Source organism: Leptonotus elevatus, chromosome 8 (genome assembly GCF_054856555.1).
Source record: "Leptonotus elevatus isolate MCC_2025b chromosome 8, RoL_Lele_1.0, whole genome shotgun sequence".
Classification (NCBI taxonomy): Eukaryota; Metazoa; Chordata; class Actinopteri; order Syngnathiformes; family Syngnathidae; genus Leptonotus; species Leptonotus elevatus.
In genome coordinates this window covers 11,454,912-11,480,182 of record NC_141246.1, presented here as the reverse complement: position 1 = coordinate 11,480,182, position 25,271 = coordinate 11,454,912, and the positions used below count along the sequence as shown (strand labels likewise).

Below are 25,271 nucleotides of genomic sequence, written 5' to 3'. Positions count from 1 at the left end.
GTGTGTGTGCAGGCAATAACTGAAGCAGAAAAAGACGACGGATAGAGATTCAAAATGGCAAAACGTTTGTAATCCTGCAACTAAATACATTGAAATCAGTTTTGCAAAAAAAATGGATAAGTTTTGCATGTAAACCGAAATGCTCCTTACATCCTACGAGTTCAAACGATTGTCTTGTGTGGCGTCACGCATATCTCGAGACAGTGAATTGGTCTGAGATTTGCTGACTTCAGTTCACTGAGCACCACCAAAAGGATGCGACAAAGAGGAGAAATATAATAACAGCCACAATACCAACACAAGAGTCTCCTTGGTCTGCAATGCAAAGGATTCACATGGGCGGTCATTTGAAAACCTCCTCTCTGTCCAATACAATATTAATCTATATCTACTTATATCCAAGGCAATACCATACTCCCTTTTCATATTTTTCCCCAGGCGCACATATTCGAAGAGTGCACATTTGATTGATTTCACTTATTATGAACAGTGATTAAATTCTTTCAAGGCCTCGAGGGTCATCACAGGTTGTGGTATCAAAACTGCGCTCAGGGCCACCCGTGTGGAGTTTACAAGCGCGCCGGATGAGGACAAGCGGCACAGAAAATGTTTGAAGGGAACTTTTTTCCAGTTAGTTAAGTTAAGTTAGTTAAGAATGTGACTTTGTTCATGAAGGTTATATGATCGCAAATGTTTAAATTTTGAATACCGGTAAATCATTGGATGGTTGATTAAAGTGCGAGTCAACCCAAACCTTTTTTTTTAACACTAAAATGTTCTATGCAGCCCACTGATCGGTATTCTGGTTAATATTTTGTTAATGGAATTTGAGTTAAGCAGCAAAATCAGAATGTCATTTTAAGACTAGTGAGGTCACATAACATATTATTGTCAAGAAATGTTTAAGGTTGACTTCCACTTTAATGGTTTTGAAATACCAACAATTTTGATGTTGACATTTGAACCACAACACGTTGTGTACGTTTCGCAGGAAGTCATACATGAAGGTAGTTGAAATCCTTGAAATCAGAAATTGTACAACCTTAGATGCATTTTTCCTGGTATGATATTTTTATTATACAACAATAATTGCTACTTCATACTTGTATTAAATACGGTATGTGGTTGCTATTGTCCTGTATTTGTCACTCTTATTTTGTCCTATAGGTCTTTATTCTGCTAATCAATCCATTTTCATCCATCTGGGGGCGCTGCCATTTTGTCCTATACCGAATGAAAGTGATGTCGAAGTGCCCTCGGGCTCGCATTGCAATTGTCATGTGAGCAAACACAAACTGCTTTGAAAATGTGTGGAAGAACTCTGGTTGGTGGCCCGATGGGTTGTGGCTGGTCGGTGCTGGATTTCACTTTCCTTTCTTTTCTTTGGTCCTTCCTCGGGTCTCCTGACGGCGGTGTTCGGTTTAGGTGAACGGTATGGGATTTTTTTAATAGGTTTTTGGTGAACTAACGAATACACATACTCACCCACATACAAAATAATAAATAATAATAAAAAAGAGAGCAATGATGATGACATTACCGAATGAACAATACTGAGCTCTTAAACAAAAAAAACAAACAAAAAAAAGAAAATGTGTGGATTAATCTGCTTAAGTCTGATTTGACTAACGCAATATGTTTGCTTCAGCAATGAACCAATAGAATTTTAACATTACAGTACCCTAATGATAGCACTAGTGAAACTTGTGTGTATTCTTACCGATGGCAATGGGAGCAAACAAGGTTGAGAGGAAGAGGAGGCATCTGGTCCACATGACGTTCGCTTGGCCCGGAAGTAGAGGAGGATGTACTTCCTGCTTCTTATTAGCACACAGGCCTGGAAAAAAAAAAACATTTAAAAAAACATCATTTAAAATGTGTTTATGTTTCTGGTTGTTATTTGCAGAACTGTGTTGAAAATAATACAATGAGATTACAAAACATAGAAAACAATCTTGATCCAAGTAATTGCAGGCTTTAATGAATTTTTATTTGCTAGTCAAACATTACTTTCCACACGCTTCTAATCCGCAGAACACACTTGGGAATGGTAAAAGCCTTTTTAATAATGCATCAGTAAAAAAAAAAAAAAATTCTCGCCAGTTTTAAAGTATGAAATGTATTGATGCTTGAGTCTAATTGTGCATCCCAAAGTCCAACAGAAATTAAAAAGAGGATGGTGGCTGTGATTTTTGGGGGGAAAAATATATTGAAAAGTGTCATTTCTTCTGTTGTTTTAAAGTGATTAAGCCGTGGATTTTTGTGTCAAACTCAGCAAACCACCAAAGCAACATTTTTCTTTCTGTACTTCTGAATTGCCACGTTCTCACCTTATTGATCTCGCATTCCACTGATACATTTCCAGGTTATGTCCAATTAAAATAATATGGCCATTTGTGCGAGCGTTTCAACAGTAACAGCAGCTCAAATGCCTCAAAGCCCTCGCGGGGAAGCTGAGAGGCGCAGAGGCAGGCGGATGGGACAGATGGAGCAAAGCAGCAAGTCGCAGCCATGGGAAATATATCATGTGTAACAAAGACTATTGATCAGGGTGACCATACAGTTTGGGGGCCCAGCAGAGACTAAGAGACAGAGTGCATCTCCATCATGTCGTGCTGTGTAGGCAAATAGCTGCATTGCTTCTGCTGCAACTATTATGTGAGTAGCAGGTTTCTATTTCATACATTTAAACTGTCAAGCTGACAAGATGACCTTCTGTAAGCACTAGAGACGTGCTGTATATGCATAATGCATCCTCTGAGCAGCCACAATGACACAAAGCTTCACGGTGGAGGCAGCACAAAGAGACGTGCACACTTGAGATTGTGCTTCACTGTGTGTGTTCACTTTATTGACAATGTGTTTTATGAGAGGCCCAAATAAATCCCAGAAATGGGGAATTCACTTGAAATTATGGTAATAAATTAGAGTTAGCACCTAGCAGCTGCATGAATACCTGACCTGTTGCAGTTACTGTACATCCATCTGGAGCCTATACTGTATATGGACAATATGGGGCTATAATATAAAGCATAGTAATAATGTCAACAAAAATATATTACTTTGCATTGTTCAACACTGGATCTGATAAACCATTTACAGTGACTTTCTAACAAAAATGTACATGTTTTAAATAAAACAACTATGAACTACTGGGAAAGAAAAGTATTTGTAACCTATCTGCTTCACTGTTCATTTTAGTGTGACGCCATGTTATAATATTTTTTGCATTTTCATTATGGTTACTTTTTTATTGTGTTTTGAGTTGTTTTTCTTTAGTTTTAGTTTTAACCAGTTATCAGAGTGCATTTGTTTTATTATTTTTTATGCTTCATTTTAGTTTAGTTTTTAGTAGTTTTAATATTAGGTTGTTCGTTGCTTTTTTTTGTTAATTTTTTTCATTTGGTCTATTCCTGATGGATTCTTGCAACTTTTAGATCCTTATTGCCATGACTACTATTTTTCATCGTTTCTTCTTCTTCTCATTATTATTATTCATCTTCATATTCTTCTTTTTCAGCTTCAGCTTCAGCTTCTTCTTTTTCTTCTTCATCTTTGTTTAAAACCTGCCCAATGCAGGAAATTGAATTTTGAATCGCTACTGCCACATGTGGTCAAAAAATGAAACTGCACACTTCCTTCTTCAGCAGGTAAGGTGTTGATCTGCTATTTAGAAGATGTCTGAGTCATGAATAGTCAAATAAAAAGACTATTGTAAAGATATTTTTGGGTAGATTTCTACATTGGGCAGCTTTAACTAAAATAACCTCGGCGGAGGCAATTTGAAAAATGACTCTAGGACAAAGATTTCACAACAACAGCGACAAATAAATGTTCTGTATTCTTTTTCACACTTGAAATTGAGTTCCTGAAGAACACATTGGTATGCACTGAATGGTTGTGCTCAAAATAGAGTCTCTTAAATATTGATGCAAATCTATAAACGTCCATTCTACAACTTGCCAGCAGCCAAAAGGGAGGAAGGGAAAGTATAGCAACCATTTTCTTAAACGCTTCAAACATCTGTCAGTAGAAAGCAGATTCAGAATTGTTTAGTTAATAATAATAACGTTACTATTCACGTCTCATCAACTCGGGCTTTATGTGAAATCATCTTGCACATGACCTCAGAGGCTCTGTCAGCTCTATGACATCCTCAAGGTGATGTTTCTTGTGGGGGCTCATTTCATATCTTCAGTACCTGACAAATCCCTAATGGCACCAACAATAGACAAGCGTTGTATTCTGGCCCCGTTTAAACAACTCAACAAGCTGCCCCATTTTGATTGATTGCTCTCTAACTCGCTTGAACATGAGCAATCTGACCAGCTGTCCCTCGGTTAGACACAGGCGGTATACACTGACATATGGCCGGACGCCACCAGCCGCAGCATTCCGCTGTTCCATAATTCAAAAGCTATTCTATCACTCCGTATGCTGCGCGGCAACCATCTCCCCCATCACTTAATTAACCCTCTCATTCCCACCACGCTCGCGCTTGACTTTGCACACAGGAGCAGTTGCGTGACAGCCTGAAGCGAATCTGACTTGAGATCATTCAAGTTCATAATTCACAAGAGTCACGTTCATACATACGCTGGGCTAATTATGTTCTCGTTGGATTGTCCACATTTGATCGGAGATGGCTCAGAGCGTTGATGTGTTTTCGTCAGGTTTTCGTCTCATGCTTTGATCGGTTAACATATGATGAGGTAAATAGGCAGTAATGGTGCTAATCAGCAGAACATATGTGATGTGTTTACACTCGCACTCATAAGGTTTGGCAAACATGGTGTGCTCCATCTGAACCCACTCTGTGTTAAATTGATACAATAACGGAGGTGCATATTAGAGATGAGAGCTGCATCATTAACCATTAACTAGTTATAGTAAGTTGCGATTTAAAGCCTGAAATAGCAGATGAAAAAAGAAGAAGTCATTTCCAGGTTTCAAACTCAGTGCAATTGCCAAAGACAAACACCTCAAAATGTATGTGGAGGTATTCAGATGAAAATAGAAAATATATATTTTTGCTTAAGGTAGAAGCACAAAGAAAAAATAAAAGAAAAAATCCACTCAATAATGAAAAACCTACTATTTTTCGTTTTTAGATAATCAACTTCTTCTTTTTTCTTTTTTTTACTTAAATTTCAACTGTGCTTAGCAGCACATGATTTTCCTCTCTAGAAACAATTGTAATAAGTGAGAGTGAGTCTAATGAACTATCTTTGAAATGTACTCGAGCCAGCAGTAGCACTGCTAGCCCCTAGCGCTGCTTGCTACTAGCGATGCTAGCCACTGCCAATAGAATTTCAGCATAATTAAGTGTTTTTTTAACACCCTTGATTGCCGATTGAACGTGATTTCAGGACGACATTGTATTGTTGATGTTACCTTTTGCCATCCAATCGGCTCCCTCAACCACATGCGTTTTTCGTTGTCTCATCAGTTGGTGTGTATTTAGTTACCTGTTTTCGTTCAGTTCTTGTTGGTTCATTGTCAATGTTATGTTATGTTGCTGTCGGATGTATTGGTTTGTTGCTTTGAGTGTTGTTTTTGGGGCCTTGTTGATTTTGTTTAGTTTTTTATACTAACCAAGTACTTTGCCTTTAAGTTTTTCCCTGCGTTTGGATCCTAAACCTCGTACTGAAACCTGACAAAACACAGTCTGAAAGATGGGTCAGCCGTTACACCGCAACACTGCACTACCGAGAACAACTTCAAAATAAAAACATACCAAGGCATTGATGTCCTTTATATATATATTATGTACGGTACAGTTTATTTTGAAGTCGGCCTTCTTGGTGCCGTGTTATTGTCATGCACTATGAGCAATTGTTGCTGTGTTCCTGGCAGTGTACACGAAATTAAGCAAGCATCCAAGACAGAAAAAAACCCATCTTCTTTTTTTAAACGGGGTACACAAATTACTCAGACTCATTTCAACCCTAGAATTCATATTTGTCTCAAAAACTATTGTGGAGTTCAATCCAATCATGAGGTTTCCTCTCTCAGGCCTCTTCAAATGCTATGCTGCTATCTTTTGAAACCGACAGTTATGAATGGTCAAATGCTTTAAACATTGCCTGTTGTGTTAAAGTTTTTATGAACCCTGAAACCAATGTATTCGCTTGATATTACTTACGTTTGCGAAAAAATGGTTTTGGAATTTGACAAAAGTCAACCATAGTCTTGGTACGGATTGTGTTCTGCTTTGGAGCACAGCTGGACGTCAGCCTCTGTTCCACACATCTGTTCGATGCATCTGGGAAAGGAAGTCTAAAGGACTAAAACAATGTGTCTGAATTTATAATGCAAAGCTCAATATCTTGCATGCCTTGGAGAATTAGTATTTATGTCCTGTATGTTCTGAATGCCTGAATAATAACTTGTTGAAGGCTGTTGCCGAGGCCACCACGCTGACAGAATAGATTGCAGCCATCTATGAACTAATTGATGTTGTGCACATTGTGTGCACCAAGGCGGTCTGACCCTAGCAATGTGTGTGTGCGCGCAAGTGGGAGTGCTCTATCCCCTAACGAGAGAGTCCTGTCTGTCGTAGCACTCCTTATTCGGGGATTCTCACTTCCACTAATGAGTGCTGACCGGACTAGGCTACCTTGTCAACAGATGTCACATACACGCACACACATGCGTGCACACACACAGTCTGCAAGGCACGTTTACACACATGCTTATCACTGGGAGACCAGATACCCGAGCCCCCCCCCCATATACCCAGCCGGCTTTCCCCCAGAGATTCTCAAATGTGCCCATGCTATGTTGGCCACCCAGCCTGCATCCATGCCCTGAAATAATAACGCACGCTCGCGTGTGTTTGTGTGTCTGTGTATGCGAGTGCAAGTCGGGTTTAAGCAAAGATGCAACAGATGCCATCATTTTCTTGTTCATTGTATTTGCAAGTTTGTCCTAATTAGAATGAAATCAAACAACGGAATTCAGTCGTGACAGACAAGCATGCGCATAATTAGCAAACCACAAGTTTCACAAACAAATGCTAAAAATACTTGAAGACAAATTGCTTATTGGAATTAAAGTGCATGAAAGAAAATGCCAAATGACTTAAATTGGTTTAATCTGAAAAACCTGCATCGCATATTCTGCCTGTGCAAAAGGAAATTAAGATCAGCTTTGAATGACACTCAGAGACAAAATAATTTAATGTTTATTATTGTTATGGTAATTTTGCATCATTCCCAGATGTTTTATAATATTAGGGAAAGATCGATATGTCTTTTTCAGGCCAGATGAGCAGATTTGCAATGTTAGTTTTTTTTTTAATGTTTTTTTTTTCTTATAAAACAGACATCTTTGCTTAAAAACTCAAACAAAAAGTACAGAAAGCCTACAGGCTCTGCAGCATGTCTTATGAAGTTAAATGTAATTGTCAACAAACAAATAGTTCCCTGAAGTTTTCTGCAGTAGATGAAGTTCTACAGAGTTTTAGGGATGGGCCTGTATCAATACCAGGTGTCTGTATCATGCCGATACCAAGCCTTATTTCAAGGTATCGGTACTGCAGACAGCTTGTTTAAAAACTATCATTTTGAAATTAGAAGAATAGTAATTGTCATTAATTTCAAGTATTTTTAGGGAAAAATTATGTCTTTGGGGGGGGGTTATATGTCAAAAGTAATTAGTGGTATCTGCACCTTGGTATCAGTACCGGAGACTAATTTAGAGTTGAGTGTTTGTACTGGCATCTGTCTGAAATAAAGTGACATCGAACATCCCAACTAATTAATATACAGAAAAGGTTATATGAGATGGGAACAATATTACTATATTATAATAACAATTTATGTTCAGAATACGCTGAAAAAAAAATCTCATTCCTATAAAATGTTACTATCACATTACACCTGTGCAAGGTGGCGCTAGAACACAAATGCCTCTTTTATTGCTCCTTCTCTACTTCCTGTCTTTCTTGAGTCTCTCACCCTTTTGTGCTCCATTGGAGTGAAAAGTCTGAGCGGAGCAAAGCTCAGGGGGGACGTGCGCCGTGTTCAGTAAAATGGCATGTGTCTGCCAAGCTATGCTAAATTACCTCCAGTTGGCTTGCTAGGGTGGGTTAAACCACCATGGACCCTTCCTGTGTGTGCGTAATGAGGTTGTGTGGGTGACAAGAGTGAGAGAGCAGTGAAGCACGTTATCATCAGCACCAGACTGGTAGACAGGCAGAAATTTGATTATAGTGACTCACACACTCACACAGGTAGCTAAAAAGACAATTCAGGTCGGGCGGGTGGGTGGTTGGTTCTTCGCGTCGCCTGTAATGGGCTGTAATGAGCGAGACGAGCACTTGCAAACAAGAATGCACAGTGAAGTGCATCGGATGGATACTGTGTAAATACACCATGCACACAGTTGAATCACCGTGAGCGCTTTTGAATGGAGACCCCCTCCCCTGCTATTGTAATTGCCCTCCGCTGATGAAGCCGAAGATAATGATTAGCAGCGAGGGGCCCCCGAGAGTGACTGGAGGCTCGCGCAGAGACAGCGCAACCTGTCAGCTCCCGATTGACATGGAAGTCGTGACGTGACGGCCTCAACATGTATCCATACTGGCGGCGGCTGTTTTCAGGGAAAAGCCCCCCTCGAACCAAATTAAAATCCTAATTAATTAAAAGTCACATGTTTTTGTTGCCCTGCCCAGGATTGAAGTCATGTGAAAAACAACAAACGGCAGCTGGGAACTCCTCGTTGGGTTTGTGCGATAAGGCAAGATTTAGTATTGATCTGTTACCGAGTAAACGCAAGGCTAGTGCAGCCAATAATGATAACATTGGACAACAATTAGAATGAATTTGAATTATGCTGTTTAAAACTAAAATTGGCATGCTGATTCCAAAATTGCAACGTCAATTTTTTTTCTCTACAGCTTACACTCCAGATAAGCAAAAATCCGCTGCTTAGCTGTAGTAAGACTGTAGTAAGAACAGCTGAATACGATGTGCAGTCACAATTGAGACGAGTGAGATGTGTGTGCAGCTCCTAATAGGTCAGTAGTATCAATATCTGCAAACAGAAAGCTAGCATAGTAGCAATTAGGAGCATTTTTTTCCCCTCTTTTACTTTTTTCTCTTATACTTGTAACCAAAGGCATACCATTATAAATTCTATTTTATTTTATGTTGTTTTGTAGGTTTTCAAAGCTTGTAATTTTTCCATCTTGTTTTAATTTTTCCATCAGTGTTTTATTTACATACATACACATTTAGTTTATATTATTATTTATATATATTATTATTATTATAATTCAAGAACATGGTGATCCTACAGCTCAAACACATGACATAACTGAAATCAGTTTTGGACTCCGCACACAAAAATGAGTTAGAAACAGTTGTCAACTTGAACTCAACAAAAATTGTGTTCACCAGTGGGTGGACATTACTGAATTTAAATTCTCTTACAGTGTTATTGTGATTTTTTTTTGTTTTCTCCTTCTGAATTGATTAGTTAAAACAAGGTTTAGGAACATTTTATATGTATATTGAAAATATTTGATCTTTTTGTGTTTAGTTGTCATTCTAGAAACAACTAGACACAATTTTGACAAAAAAATGTCCGTACATTTGTCATTGGATTTTCCTCGTACAAAATGATCATTTCACAATCAATGTCATGTAACATTTAGATCGCCGGTATTAAATTGATTAAAACAGCAAAATTAGAATTGATATTAATGACACCACCACTAATCCTAAAGTTGAGCTGGCATGGATTGGCTGCTGCCATTATCCATCCATCCATCCATTTTCTGTACCGCTTGTCCTCACAAGGGTCGCGGGGTTGCTGGAGCCTATCCCAGCTGGCTTCGGGCAGGAGGCGGGGTACACCCTGAACTGGTCTGCTGCCATTAATTGGTTTAAATGAGGGTAACCTTGGATTATTCTACTGTAATTGGAATCACCAGTTTAACGGTCAAAACTTTTGCTTTAGTATAGCTATATAGCGAGTGTTTTTTTGCCATATTTGAACAGATGTAGTTGTGAATATGTCACATTTTAGCAAAATCCAACATCAGGCTTGCATTGCACTTGTTTGCTTTTTATCTTTACGCTGCCGTGATGTTTTCCCGAATTATGCCACTCGGGACGAAAATGTCAAAATTGTGTCACCTGAACTGTGTAGTGTCATTCAGAATAAACCTATATTTTTATCATGGTTAAGAATGTGACAATGCAGTCAATGAAGGTTTTATGTTTGCCACTGAAACTGATTATTACCATTCCCATTGTTTCCCTTTTCCCCCCTCCCTCCACTCTCTGAACAAATAATCAGATGTCAACCAGAATCACAGACGATGAGCAATCGTATACATTGGCCTGATGCAGTTGCTGCAGTATTGCTACACCCATGCGACAAAACAGCACACACGCACACACGCACACACGAATAGATGGGTGAGGGGGCTGCCTCACTGTAGGAATGTGCACTATTGTCATGGTGCCCTGAAGACAAGTGGCCTGGCTGGCAATTTATAACATACAGTGTGCCTTAAATCTTTTGTGTGGCTTCCCAGCAAAGAAGTGCAGAGTGCAGGAGTGTGTAGCCTTAGAGCAATGGGTCACCCCTACATCAGTCTGACATGCTGTGGTCAGTTTAAAGTCCTCTCAGGCAAATGTCTGACTAGTCAAATGTAGCCTGGGATTTATTTTTAAATTCTTTCTCCTTCATTTTTGTTTTAATTGTCTTTTTAGTTTATGTTTTATGCTGTGATATTGATCTGACATAAAAATAAAAAAAATCTTCTTTTTTTTTCTTCTAAAGAGCTCAGTAGTGTTCATTCGGTAATGTCGTCATCATCATTGAGTGTGTGTGTATTCGTTATTTCACCAAAAACCTATTTAAAAAATCCCATACCGTTCACCTAAACCGAACACCGCCGTCAGGAGACCTGAGGAAGGACCAAAGAAAACAAAGGAAAGTGAAATCTGATCTGACATAATTGACTGTGACAAAGAAGGCTGATGTTTGGCCTGCTTGGAATCATCATAAAATAAATGTGTGATGACAATTCATTCTAAAGCTATTAACGACTTTCAAATGTTTCTTATTATATTTACATTAGGGTTTTATCACACTTAGGATCAGTGCAGTATCTACTGCAATGAATACTAAGTGAATGTGAGCGAGCTCAGCATTCGGATTGTATTCTGCAAGTCAAACAAAGCTAAATGATTAACATTTAAATGCACAAAAAAATATCATTTATGAACAAATTCTAACCATTCAAAGCACCCAGTTAATGATTACAGTACTAATTACATTCCAATCTAAAACACATTTTGGTTCGGGTAAAATTGTCTCTGTTTTGAAATAATGGTCAAATTAAAAGTAACAATGACAACACATGTCCAAAAATAATTTAAAACACTTTCATATAAATGCTGGACCAGTAGTTGGTTGTCAAGAAAAAAACGCAAGCATGCATGCCAACTTTGTGATGCAGCCTTTGCAAATGCCCTGCGTGTTTTACTTAACACAGTAACACCAGACTGAAAACCTATAAGCTATGAGCTAGCGCCCCATTTTCACAGTCAGACCTTTTTAGCATTTATATGGAGACAGTGGCAAAGGCGTTTTCCTAAAACGGTCAAAAATATGTTTTTCATTGTTTTCAGGGAATGTAAAATAATTCCAAAACAAATAATACATACCAAAAAAAAAAAAACTTTTACAAGACCTTTCTGTAAGAAAATGTCTTTGTATGATGTTCTATGACGCATTTAACTGAACATTAGTCATTCATTTATTTCTGTCTTTATGTCTGTTTGTTTCGGAACAGGATCTCTCAGAATTCATAACCAATTAGGAGGGAACGGCAATTTCTAGTTAAAGATATGTCCCTTTAAAAATAATTTATCCCTCCAGAGTAGTTCAAAGCTGAGTTCAGTACCCCCGCCTCTCCCTCCATGTTAGACATTCTATGCCCGTCAGAAAATTGCATCTGGGAGAGTTTCGGCTTTGACCGGACCACTGCCGTTTCCGCGTGGCTGCCCCCAACCGCTCCAAGGATGCGCCCAGAAATCTGATGCGCCCAAAACCACCCTGAAAATCCACCGCCGACGACCTCGTCTATATGCTCCGGCGTTTGCATTCTTCACTGCCTGGCGGCTAGACACTACATTCCGATCCAATGTGAACCTTCTAACGCTCCCGTCTAATCAACTGCACGCGCCCCTCCTTCTCTCATGAGACTAGACGGCATGGAAGGAGGATAAGGGACCGAGATAAAGAATATGAGAGCGGGAGAGAGAGATGAAGGAGATACGGAGGTCAAGAAGGAAATAGGCTGAGGAAAATTGAGATGGAAGTGTGGGATAAAACAGTGACAGAGGGATGGAGGCTGATAGGATGGGGGCAGTTGGAGGGAGAGGGTACGACAAAAGCCATCGGAATCAAACAAATGCCGTTCTGTACCCTCCCATAATTGGACACATATTTACATTTGGTACACCTGCACAATTCACACATTAATCCCATTGTTAATCAAAGCACTTTGAGTATGTCTTTTTAAAGATACTTTTATTGATTCTGCTGTTATAACTGATCTCATTAGAAGTGGCAAATATATAATTTAAATCTAATGTTACATACATTTGTGTTAAATAGCCCAAATACTCTGTTGTCATTCGTGCTTTTTCGAACATTCATACAAGACATATAAAGACTTTCATTTTAGCCTGCACAATAATATACTGCATGCAATTAGCTTCAACAGTTTTCCCGTGATGCCACGCAAATCTGGACACAGATTTAAGCATTGTTGTGTGTCAGTTGTTATAAATTGACTCGTTTAAACGGCAACGTAAAAAAATAAATAAATGGGGATTCATTGTCCGTTGTTTGGCAGTAATAGTACATGTTTCAAGGACAAAGTCTTATTTGAGCGGTTACCGGCATATTTAGAATCAGAGTGGGAAGACGGAAAAGTTGGGGCTTGCTAGCAACATACACATACCTCCACTTTCAATGTTTACATTCTAGTTTAGTCATTTTTAACAAACACATTTATAAAACACAAATTTATAAAAGCTTCATGTTGGAAATCCATGCTGTTTATATTAAACACATACGTGAACATACCATGCTAACCGCTATCTAGCCTTGAAGCTAGGTTAGATATGTTAGCCAAAGTCAGCCTTGTTTTAGCTAAAGTAAGCCAAGCTGTATTCTGGGTCATAAGTGAAACAGTCTCACTTTTATTTTCAGTTGTCTTCACACACTCTAAGGCAGTGAGAGATTATTTATTTTTTAATTGTATAGGGATCGTTTTTGTTCATGACAGCCACTCGTGTATTTGACACTGTGTCCAAAGCGTCTCTGTACTCTGTCAGCTTTTTCATCTTGGCACATATAAGATTGTAACTGTAATTGTATATAACAGCTAATATAAATTGGTTAAAGTTATACAGAACTAAAACAAATGAAAACAAACATGAATCAGTCTACTAGTGTTTCCATTTCAAGCCCTGATTGATTAAAAAAAAACATAAACAAAAATGTTGATCTAACAGTACTTAATGGGCATGCAACATTCTCTAGTCTAAAATAGATGAAAAATGTCCCAGTATTTTAAGATTATCATTATAAATTTGTGGAAAAGGAGTTCATTTATATTGCTCAATCCAGTTTCAGATAATAATATTTTAATTAAGGATTGCACTGCAGATTATTCATTGAGTAACTGTTGGGTTTGTCATTTCTGATGTTCAGATAAGCAGTCAAAAATATTAATGTGTTGTGGGTGAGATGTCAGAAAGATCTACTATTCAATGAAGTCTTTCCCATGCGAAGAAGAAGAAAATAAATTACCTGCACTTTTGGCTTTGCTTGTGTAAAAATAATTGTATAAAATTCCACCACTAAATAAAAATAATAACATTTGTTGGCGTTAGGGGAGAGTTAATGGTTTACAAAACTGCTTCTGATATGATCAATTATGTCAACGAGAGATACATTGATGTTGATTCCACTGCCACAGCCATTGTTTTCTTCTCTTTGATTCATCTGCATTCTCCGTCACACGCTCGCTCGCTCCCCTCTCTTCCTCTGTCGCCGGGCTCCAAACCCAGTCCTGTCACAGTGTATCCATCAAAGCCCTGCCTTAAAGCCACAGGCGCGCCGACGCAAACTTTGTGCGAGTGTGGATGTGTGCGTGTGTGGGGGAGAAAGTTGTCCTGTACAGTAGGGAGAACAGCCACCTCAGCAGTGAGTGATGCTGCACTGAAGTGGAGGCAGACAAACAGGCAGGAAATGACGCGTGTGGCCTAGATTTAAACCCCCAGGAAAAGCCAAGACCTTGGTTATCTTGTTCTGCCCATTTAGCACTTTCGTTGGTGTCCTTTCATTCATTTCATTTCATAAATACGGTCCTTACGGTGAGCTGCCAATGTTGGGAATTTCCAATGTAGATTTTCTTTTCTTTTTGTGAATAACTTGAATTAAATGATGTTTACCAATAAGAGATTACAGTGGTAATAATGAATAGCATAATCAATTCCAAAAATATTATTAGTGAAAGCCCTACAGAATAACATAATTGTCAGACCAGTTGTTATGCATCATAAATATTGTCATTGCAGTTCAACATAAAAAATGTATGCAGGTTGTCTGCTTATCCAGGTCGGCATCCTCCCATCATTTTGTGTCACCTTAGCATTTCTGCTAAAAACAGTCATTTTATCCTTTGCCTTTTGAAATATTAGGGGCCCTATTTTCGTGCCAAGCTCAAGCCCAGTCTATATTCCATTCCCAATCATGTGTCAATCATTTTCCTTATCAGCTCATTTATGCTGTAGTTTGTCTGTCCATTCTTGGTAAATGGAACTTCGTTTACATAGCGCTTTTCCACCTTACAAGGCTACTCATGACGCAGCATCAGGAGCAACTCGGGTTTCAGTATCTTGCTCAGGGCTACTTTGACATGGTCACAATGGCATGGGATCGAAGCAGCGATCTCCGGGTTGCGAGGCAACTACTCTACCACTAATCCACGCCGCCTATTTCTATATTCTATATCCCCTCCATTCTTGAACGCTTGATTTGTATGCACTTGTACATCCACATCCAAATGAGTCTTGTCTTTTAAAAAGGTTACTCTTGAATCCAGAATCAAAAGGTTGCAATTCTAATACCATTGTCATCCAAACCAAGCAAAATTCAACATAGGCTTGCTGTATTATTTTAACTTAATCTCTCTCCATACTTTCTGCCTTTTTTTTTTATCATTCTGCTTCCTCCTCTGTCTTCACCGTCCTTCAATCCAGCTGTGCCTGATGCTGCGCAAAGAAGATTAAAAATGTCCGCTATCCTCAGGCTCCTTAAATCTATTGTTCTCCCTTTTCATGAAACTTCTAAAGATTCAGATGACCTCGATAAAGTAACAATGGTTTAACTTTCCCAGAAATTCTGTGACAGATTTGTTCCGAATCAGCAATTTTGAGTTATAATAGCGTGGATGCAGATTACACAGATTCAATTAGGAAACAAACGAATTTTTGCTTGAGATGTTAAAGCCCCTCCCTTGCCACTTGCATTACAGAGCAGGTAGGAACTGGCTAGATCAGAGTATTGAAATATTTATTCCAAAAGGCCCTTTCCAGACACGGCCCTGTTCATAATTCAATAATGCATGAACGCCAACGCTAGTATAAAACATCCACTTAACGTTGGATTGTCTAACTGCTGAGAAAATGCATCAGAAATATGAAGGAATCCACCTTGGAGGACTGAATTCATTTTCCACATTGTCAATTTGACTCACAAGTACGAAATTCACCAGTGGGTGCTAGACAAACATATTTCTATTTAGTGGAGTGACATTAAAACTACCTCTTTCGGAGTCACTTTGACAGCCGAGCAGCTCAGCGCAACCGTGTGCATAAAATGTCTCATGACAGATGTCCGCGGCGATATTGGGAATATTTGACAGCAAACACATTCGTCAGATATTACATTTTCAAGTCTAACCACGGCAAACGAACAGAAAGCCAAGAAGCGATTTTCTTCAAAGTATACAGGGACTGAGGCGACGCGGCAGCAGTTATTCAGAAGTGTACCTGGAATATTATCAGATAAAAATCGAGGCATTTATTGTCCCTGTAGAGCTGAAGCTGAGCTTAAGAGCACAGCTTGCAGGCATGTCCTGGGATCGAAGTTCACATCTCCATCACTGTCAAGGTGAGAGCCTGTAAACCCTATTCCAATGCTAGGAGACATATGCTAAAGTTCTCTTTCTTTTTTTTTTAGATAGCAGCATTCAATATTGTTCAATTGCATTCCTGTGTCAATCACCCTTCCATGATTGTGAGGGCATGTTATTATTTTCTGCACGAGCACCGAGCGCGCAAACTGTTGCATTTTTGATAAGCTGCATCCATCACTTTTCCCTAAATAGCACAAAACTGATGATACAATGAGCTCCGGCAGGACATACGGCGAGCGATTTGGAAGCAATCAGTGGAGACAGTAAAGGTAAACACGGACGCTAAATGTCAGCATGGTGATTGCACTGCTACAATATCACCTCGGGGCGCAAGACCCAAATAACCAAAATCAATAATTGAATCATTTCACATTCAAATCACGGCTGGGAGAGGCTTGGATCCTATTGCAGTCTCATATCCTCCGCGTGCTGCTATATTCCAATCAGCAAAGGTGCGCCAGTATTGAAAATATAGTAATTCGAAGGAACAGATGGAGGACAACCGTTACGACCGTGTATCTCTCGCCTATAATAGATAATTTTATGGTTATTGTGTGCTTTATATTATGCTATGTGTGTAATACATCATACTATAAATGCATACATGTTATTGTTTCTTCATATCACACAGAGAAAACAAGTTCCTTTTTGTGTAAGTCTATTTGGTTGCACTGCTTCAAATGAGCTTTGACAGCAATAATTAAAATATTGGGTAAAAAAGATGAGAGATATCGTCACCAGGTCTGAATCCCAACGAATAAGAGAAATTGACAATAATAATACCAGTTAATACTAAAAATAAAGCAACACTAAGAAACCTTCAGTTTATGTTGATTATGGCGGCACCATATGGACAAAAGCAGTAATGTTATCCCTGAAAGAAGATCACAATTCCCATGAGGACAAGCGCATTGTGTCGTTTTTTTTTAGCTCACGCCAGTCAAATTGACTTCCGACTTTGTATCGAATTGGGAAAGGGAGAAGTGGCGTATGCCATAAAGCAGTCAGCACATTTGTAGTTTTTTGTGTGGCAATGTTCCTACCATCCTCCTCAAAATTGTTTAGTGGCAGAAAAAATGATACAGACCTCCTCAGGGCATGGCAAAGGTACCATCCAACTAGTTTTAAGTTGACGTTTCATCAGAAGAGTTATGAAAAAAAAAAAATATATATATATATATATATATATATATATATATATATATAAAAATTTTACGTTGAAAAGTTCCTTAGTTCTACTTTAAGTATTTTAACAATCCCCAATTCAACACAAAATCATATCCTTTATTTTCCATTTCAAAACAAAACGACATTAAGTGGAATGTGCATGAAATATTGTTTCTCTGCATTTACAAAAACAAAACAAAAAAAAAACTGACTTTTGACTAGGGATGAGCGAGTAGCAATACCATGATGTTTCGATATCGGACCGATACCCGGCTTTATTTCAAGGTATCGATACTCACGAATGACCACAAGATAGTGGCTGATACCAGTTTTATGATCAGGAACATAAGGCACACATGTCTGCCCATTAGTAAATTACGTATTTATTTAAATTCATTTTATTATGTGTTCTATACAAATTGTATGAACAAATGGAAAAGAGAAAATAAAGGATAGAGTCAAATGTAATGTTTTTAATGTTGTTTATAATTCAACTATAAGACTAATTCATTTGTCCATGTCGGACTGCATACACTGTACACACACAGGCACCCGCACACACAAAAAGAAATATACATATAAGCACATGCTCTTTATATATTAGGGCTGTCAAATGTGATTTTTAATAATAATTGATCGCTTGATTTCCATAGTTAATCTGTGATTAATCACAAATTAATCTGATAAATGTGTTCAAAATGTACAATAAAGTTTTTTTATACTATTGTTAACTAACATAAAGTGGACAAATACGGTTATCAAATACAAATGTGGCTGTATATTTTAGTGCAATTTATTGTTAGTAAGTAAAAAAGTAAGTAAGTATAAAAGTATAGTAAGTATAGTAAGTAAAAATAGTTATTCGAAATTAAAAAGATATACGAAACAGTAAAAAGGACTGTGTACCATTGAGTCATAGATTTTGTGGTGAGGTAATTTTCTGCCTCTAGCTGGCATTAATGTTTCATGTTGGACATTTGTGACAGAAACAAAAATTTTATTTTCAAATTCAGAGTAATTGGAACATGAACTCGTGGACTCCAAGCCATTTTGTTAATTGATAATTACTAGTCCCCACAAATACTTTTTTTTAAATCACATTAATTATTGTTAAATTGTATTATAGTGACTCGTTGCACAATTGTGTATGTAAAATAAAGCACGAACAACAATGTTTTTACATCAATTGTATTAAAACTCTCTGGTATTTAGTGTGTTTTAATGTCATTTCAGGCCTTAGTTTCAGCAAAGACCATTTAATGACATTTAATGGCCGCGAAAACCCTGTATCGGAAAATTGTCATAAATTTCTACTTATACTGCTTTCAGTCTGAAAAAATGTAGTTGAACATCCAAACTTTTGACTATTTCAATACTAGGGGCACATACTGTACTATATTGTGACACAACTTTTTTTCTTACAGTCCAAATGAAAGAGAATTGCTGTGTAACCACATGTACACTCTATGTTTATCAATGTTTAATTGTGCAAGGAATTTGTGATGAAACTTTCATCGCCCGCTCCTCACATCTTTTATGCTGGGAGCAGCTCGAGGCCTTCAACACTGATTGCCAGTCAGAATAAGCTCTGAACAGATTCAGGTTTCTAAGACTTGAATTGAGAGTCACAAATGGATGAGGCTCGTGCCAAGTGTATATCCTACAGGATTTTATCATAAAACTAACTAAAAACACCAACTTTTGCAGCCGTTTTAGAAGAAATAGTAGGTCTTACTTTGTAGTCTCAGCACTTTAACTTCACATTGTAAATGACTTTACCCCCAATGAGCATCGGAGCCCAAAGTGGATCAACACAAAATGAGGAGAGACAGCAGGGAAGAGCAAGTGAAGCATGGCCAACTGGCATCACTTGTTTTGTCTCGCACACTTCACAAATAAGATGGCGGAGCCTTCAAGGAATACACTGATGCTAAATAGACCTTCTTTTTCCGAGTTGTTGACAAAAGTTATCTCTGAAGGCCATTTCCCTCTTGTCAAGTGTGTGTATGCGCGTATACACACTGGTGATGGCGCACCGTGTACCTCACTCAGGTCACAGTGTATTCATGTTCCTAAGTGCTGTATGTGTGTGTGTGTGTGTGTGGGCTACGCCGGTGCATCGTCATGATCCTTGGAGGGAAATTAAGGCTCCACAAGGGACAGGCTGGTATCTTTGGCACAGTCAACAGGATACTTAGAAGATGAAGTCAAGGGTGACACATCAGCAGCGAACAAAGCTTCTAAGATCAAGTACTGACTATGAAAGACACTATTTGTTGTTTGTGTTTTTGTGCTTTTATTGTTAAACGTATCCAAAAGAGAGTAGTCAGAAGAAGGTGTGTTAAGAGAGGGAGAACTATTTGTCTATATGTTAAAAGATTATATGTATATAAAATTATTATTTTTAATAGCTATGTTAACTTTGTTCTCGACTCGAATTGCATGTGCAAAAACTAAAATACTACTGTTTTGTGTGTTTTTATTTAATTAGTTTTCATTCTTTTTCAGAGCGGGTGTGCTAGTTTTGTTTTTAGATTTTTAAATGCTTCATTTTAGTTTTATTTGTATTATTTGTATTTTATTTTTTTATTTTGTGTATTCTTTTATCACAGGAAGTATTGTGTACTTAAAAAATCAACACAATATTATTTTAAAACATTTTAAAACCAACCATCCCCAAATCAAATACAGGTACTGTACACAGACTTTGAATTAATGGCTGTGCTGTAATACCGAAATAAATACATTTAAGATCACATTTGAAAATCAGCCCTAAAGGCTCATTTATTAAATTGACGAGCCAAAAATGAAGCATATTTTCACTATACTGTACTTATAATAAGTTTTAGCTACTTTTGTAAATGTAAAATTGAGTTTTAATTTGTTTTCTTTCTTCTTTTTAAAAAAAAATATTTTTTGTTATTATTCCCATATAGTTTGGTTTTTCTTTAGTTAATGTCAAGTAAAATAACCTTTGTTCTGAATCAGATCTATCAGGTCTATCATATTATCTTGCAACCTGTGTGAAGCCATGAATGGCTGACGGTTGAACTGAAGTTTTGTTTTTTACAGAAATGTTTTTCCCGAAAATACCTTATTCAAATTATGCTAAATATTGCTTAGACTTGGCTACTGGTTAAGATAAAAGTAAAATCTTCAGGGAGGCCATTGTTTGCTTCAGCGGTACCGTGAAACAATGAACCCTTTAAATTGAAAAACAAAGACGTTCCACTTAGTCATTGTTCTTTCAAAGGTGGACTCAAAAGCCAAAAGAGCACATGATTTCATGCTGCCAAGTCATGAGCCCCATTTAAGCCGGCTCATTGGCCGAGAAGGAAACATGTTGAATGAATGGCTAAGAGGGGGTAGCTTGAGAGGAAGGAAAAGGTTGGATGGCTTTTGCACATTGAAAATAGTCGCACCTGGGCGCTGCTCAGCAAAGCCACCGCTCCCTCGCACTGCTGGCCACCGAGATGTTCAGCTGGAACAACGAAAGGTTAAGTGCTGAGAGGTCAAAGCCCTGATGGCAGTTGTTGAGGGATTTCAAGTACCAAGATTTTCACAGCCACTGTAGTAGTCGGATTCCAAAGCATGACCTTTCAGTCCCAAGCTCATTTCCTGTGAGCCGATATGTTACTGCGGGTCAATACAAGTCCAAAGAGGCCTAATGTAGAGATGGAAGACTCAGATAACCAGCCTGATAGATCACAGAACAGCCAATACTGTGTTAACTTTTTCGTCAGTGCCACATTATCTTAAAGACTGAATTTAGTCAAATAAATTCCCACCACCGATTTATTCCACCTTCACCCACTTTTTTTTCAGTCCGTCATTGTAGGTGGTGGGGACACGGGTGACATGCTGCTGACATGGGTGAAATGAGTTTAAATTCCTAAACAAATGTTCCTACAGGAAATAAGGAACTGGAAATAATCTTTTTGGAAAGAGGGCATGGAAATAATCCATTCCCAAGCCACAAAAAAGATAAAGGAAAAAGTGAAATAAACCGAGTCTGTTGCCTGCTCAATTGATAGCTGCAGTTGCGGTTTTTGATTGAATTCCTAGTTCTTCCTCGGGCAACAAATTAGAGATGGGCGAAAAACGATACCTGGTCTTATTTCAAAAAGTCTTCTGCAGGTATCATCAAATCTAATTTGATGCGTTTTAATGCTGTTTTTAATGCAGTTTAATTGAATGCCCATGTCGTACTGCATATACTGTTTATATATTAGGGCTGTCAGCCGTTTCACATTTTTTATTGTAATTAATTACATGATTCAAAAGTTAACTTGTGATTAATCAGAAATTAATCACAGTTTATATCCATATCTACTAAAAGTGGACAAATATGGTTACCAAATACAAATGTAGTTGTATCTTTTAGTTCGTTGTTCGTCATTTTATAGTAAGTAATTCATGAAGTTACAGTTAACAGTTACAGTAAAAAAGAGTCATAGATATGTGTTGAGGTAATATGTTTGCCACTTAGTGGCATTAGTGTTTCATGTTGGATGTAGGTGACAGGAACAGTACATTTTTCTTCTCATGTTCAGAGCAATTGGCATTTGGAACATGAAGCAACTCGTGAACTCCAGGTCATTTTGTTCATTGTGAATTACAACTAGTCAACAGTCCCCACAAATACATATATTTTTATCACGTGTATTATTGCTGAATTGTAGTAACTCCTTTGTGCACCGCTGTATGTAAAATAAAGCATGTACAACAAATGTGTTTAAATTTTTAATGTTCCTCAACATCGTAATGAATTCTTCTTAATGCCATTTAGTCCTTAATTTAATGACTATTAATACTTTTTAATGACCCGTGGACCTGTTCCAGGTATCAGTACTCGCAATGTTGGCCTTCTTGTAGTCGTTTTATAACCAGGAACTATAAATGAGAAATGAGAAGATTACAAAAACTGGAATTATTTTTTTTGTAATTTTAAGGAATAATGCTATATTGGGCTAGATCTGTCATTATTTTGGGGGGAATTTTATGTACTAGTGGTATCGGTTTGTGGTATCGGCTGAAAAAAATGTGGTATCGAACATCCCTACACTAAATACTGTAATTGTTTCCTAGTTGTAGCTCGAGAGCCAGACAATCATTGAGTGATATTGATTGACTGACTGATTGATTGACTGACGTCTGTTTTGCTTAGAACACTCTCACTCCCAAGTTTCCACTGCATCACGGTGTCTATCAGGTTTCCTTTTCCACCGACATCTGTTTGTGTCCTGCTCTCTGAGTGTGTTTGCGTGCATATCCGCGCGTGAGTGTGCAAGCCCGCACACATATGTGCACACCAGGGAAGATGGCTGATTTTAATTGTGCTAGCCCATCTGGTGATTCTTGAGAACAGGCTTGCATCTTACAGAAACAAACAATACAGAGAAACACACACACGCTCCACAAGTTCTTTCCTCCAAGCCTTCAACTTGGACCCCGCACAATCTGTACCATTCCTCTAGCAGCTGGAGGGACAGCATTGACTGGCATGGTTTCCAATATGGACCCCATTGTTTAAGGACAAAGGGCTCTCTACTCAAGGCGAAGGTCATATTCTCGAACAATAAGCTCGCATTAATGGGGACTGATGGCGGGGGAGCAAAAAAAGCATTTACATGTGTGTGAGGGAGATCCAATAAAATGAGCATAAGGGCTGATAGAGCTGGCCTTTGAATTATAATTGCATACAAATGCTAATATACAGTTCACTCACCGACCAAAACATTAGGTTAATTAGAAAGCGTTCTCAGTAAGAAGCCGAGCACCACTGTACGCTACAACAGTAAACAAATTGTTAATTAATACCTCGCTGATAGTGTCAGTCAAAAACAGAATATTATCTGTTAATGGACGAATTTCTGATTAACATCAGGAGCCATTTCAAACTGTATAGTATACTCAAGGCCACACTCTACATAAATACAACTTCTTTTTTTTTATTTGGATTGTTATATGCTGTGATATTAGCAACTGTAGGTTAAATATTTTGGGATATTAAATATTACAGCAGGTTTTATGTGATGCTTTTTTAATTGAATGTGCAGGTATACTTTTTTCCCAATTAGACATTTCCTCACATCAAGACAATAACTGAGAATCATTTTAATACTTCACCTTGTGACAATCTTTACATGCAATTATACATTTGCTGAATGAAACGGATAAAGTTTAAAGGAGTCTCTGACTGGTAACGTATTAAATGAACTTTTTGTAATTGTGCATGTCGAACGGGAAGCACATGCCAGCCTCACATCCCAACCTGACGACTGATGTGTCCCCTTTCCTGTTTTTCTTTCTTTGCTTCATTGTCTTGGCCAAATGAAGCATTTCTATCACCGAATTAGATTTCAAAATAAGCATTTCGACTCATGTGAGAGCCAGGAAGGCAAACATTAGGGTGGCACACTGAACAGGAAGTTCATTAAGGCATACGCCGACACATACGCAAAAAGACAAACAATATTAGGTAGACCAGCACAATCCCATTCATAAAACACTGCAAAATGTTTGTTTTTACAATGAATGTTCAGTATTGATTGACACTGTCAATCTGTACTGCATTGTATTGAATGTTGCCCCATCCCCTGTCGACGAATAGGATTTGGCGCTTATCGTTCGCCGTCCACACAGTCCCACCCACACCCCTGATGACCAATCATTTCCGAGGCAGAATTCTGTTTCCACCAGGCTTTCTAGGGCAAACCCTGTCAAATTAATGTATGATTGCCTCAAATTACATATACATAACAAATAACTATCTTGGAAAGAAGTTTTGGAATCAGAAGCCTACAAAAAAAAATTCAAATATTATTACGTTTTTTTTAAAAATGGATTGGAAACAACAAATTGTCAACATTTTTAAAAGTGAAGAAAATTTGCCTTTTTGGTATTTTAGCAAAAAAACAAGCACAAAATTTGGACCGCAAAAATGTTGTGGTGGCACAGATCTGGTCTCTGGGCCTTGAGTTTGACACTTGGGAGTGTAAATAATTATATACTGTTGCAAAAATGAAAACCATATTTCTGCAAGTCAAAGTACAACTTACTGTATAATAAACCTGTTTCATTTAGTTCAAAAAAAATCAGTGACCTTGAACAAGAAAAACAAATTAAAATTAACATTCATGTTCATTATTAGAATGAACATATTTTTCCTTTTAGTAGAAAAAGATGTTGATAAGGATGTTAAGGCTGCCTGCCGATACCCAGGAACGGCATCCTCCTCTACCGTCAATAAATTGAATGTACAATTCATCAGGCTGACTGTAGAAGACAGTATTTGTAATTAAAAAGGCGCTCGTAAATCCGACATTTTACAGGCCTCGCTCAGCTTGTAAATGCACTGTAAATAAGTTGCACTGAGTGGCTTCATGGACAGATGAAGGCCCACTTTTGCGCTTTAACTCCTCTTGATGCCTTCGAGCCACAGCGGGCTGACTGAAATGAAACCGATATTGATGCTGTTTTGTGTTCTGTTACATTTGCATGCAACTCGATGATGCTCCTCTACCCGCCATGTGGTCATATTTGGAATGTGGCCTTTACGCGGGGTAATTTCTAACCCAGCCTAACATCTGCAAACAGGCGCCTCAAACATCTGTCACCAATTATCATATAGTCTGAGCTACTTCTAAAAAGTTAACAACTAATGAACATTTATTGCCTGGCTGTCTGAGCTCCACATGGTGCTGCTTTTGTGTTATTTTCCTGTTAGACTTGTATTATTGCGCAAAAGTTGCTTTTGCTAGATGAAGCTGAAGCAGAAATCATTTCCAAAGGGCAAAAATGTAAAACGAGACTATATTCTATTGTAAGTAACAAGCTTTGCACATTGTATGCTATTTTGTGTACT

General features: G+C 38.0%; 1 protein-coding gene across 11 annotated transcripts in view; it reads right to left on the bottom strand.

Annotated features, from left to right (window-relative positions):
• adgrl3.1 (adhesion G protein-coupled receptor L3.1) overlaps positions 1-25,271 on the bottom strand; it is a 175,540-nt gene that overhangs the window by 126,790 nt on the left and 23,479 nt on the right. For all 11 annotated transcript variants that reach the window (XM_086083290.1, XM_086083282.1, XM_086083281.1 and 8 more), the window contains exon 3: positions 1,721-1,837. In XM_086083290.1, coding sequence (XP_085939416.1) covers positions 1,721-1,775 — 55 coding nt within the window. In that variant the 5' untranslated portion in view covers positions 1,776-1,837. The remainder of the gene's footprint in view (positions 1-1,720; positions 1,838-25,271) is intronic.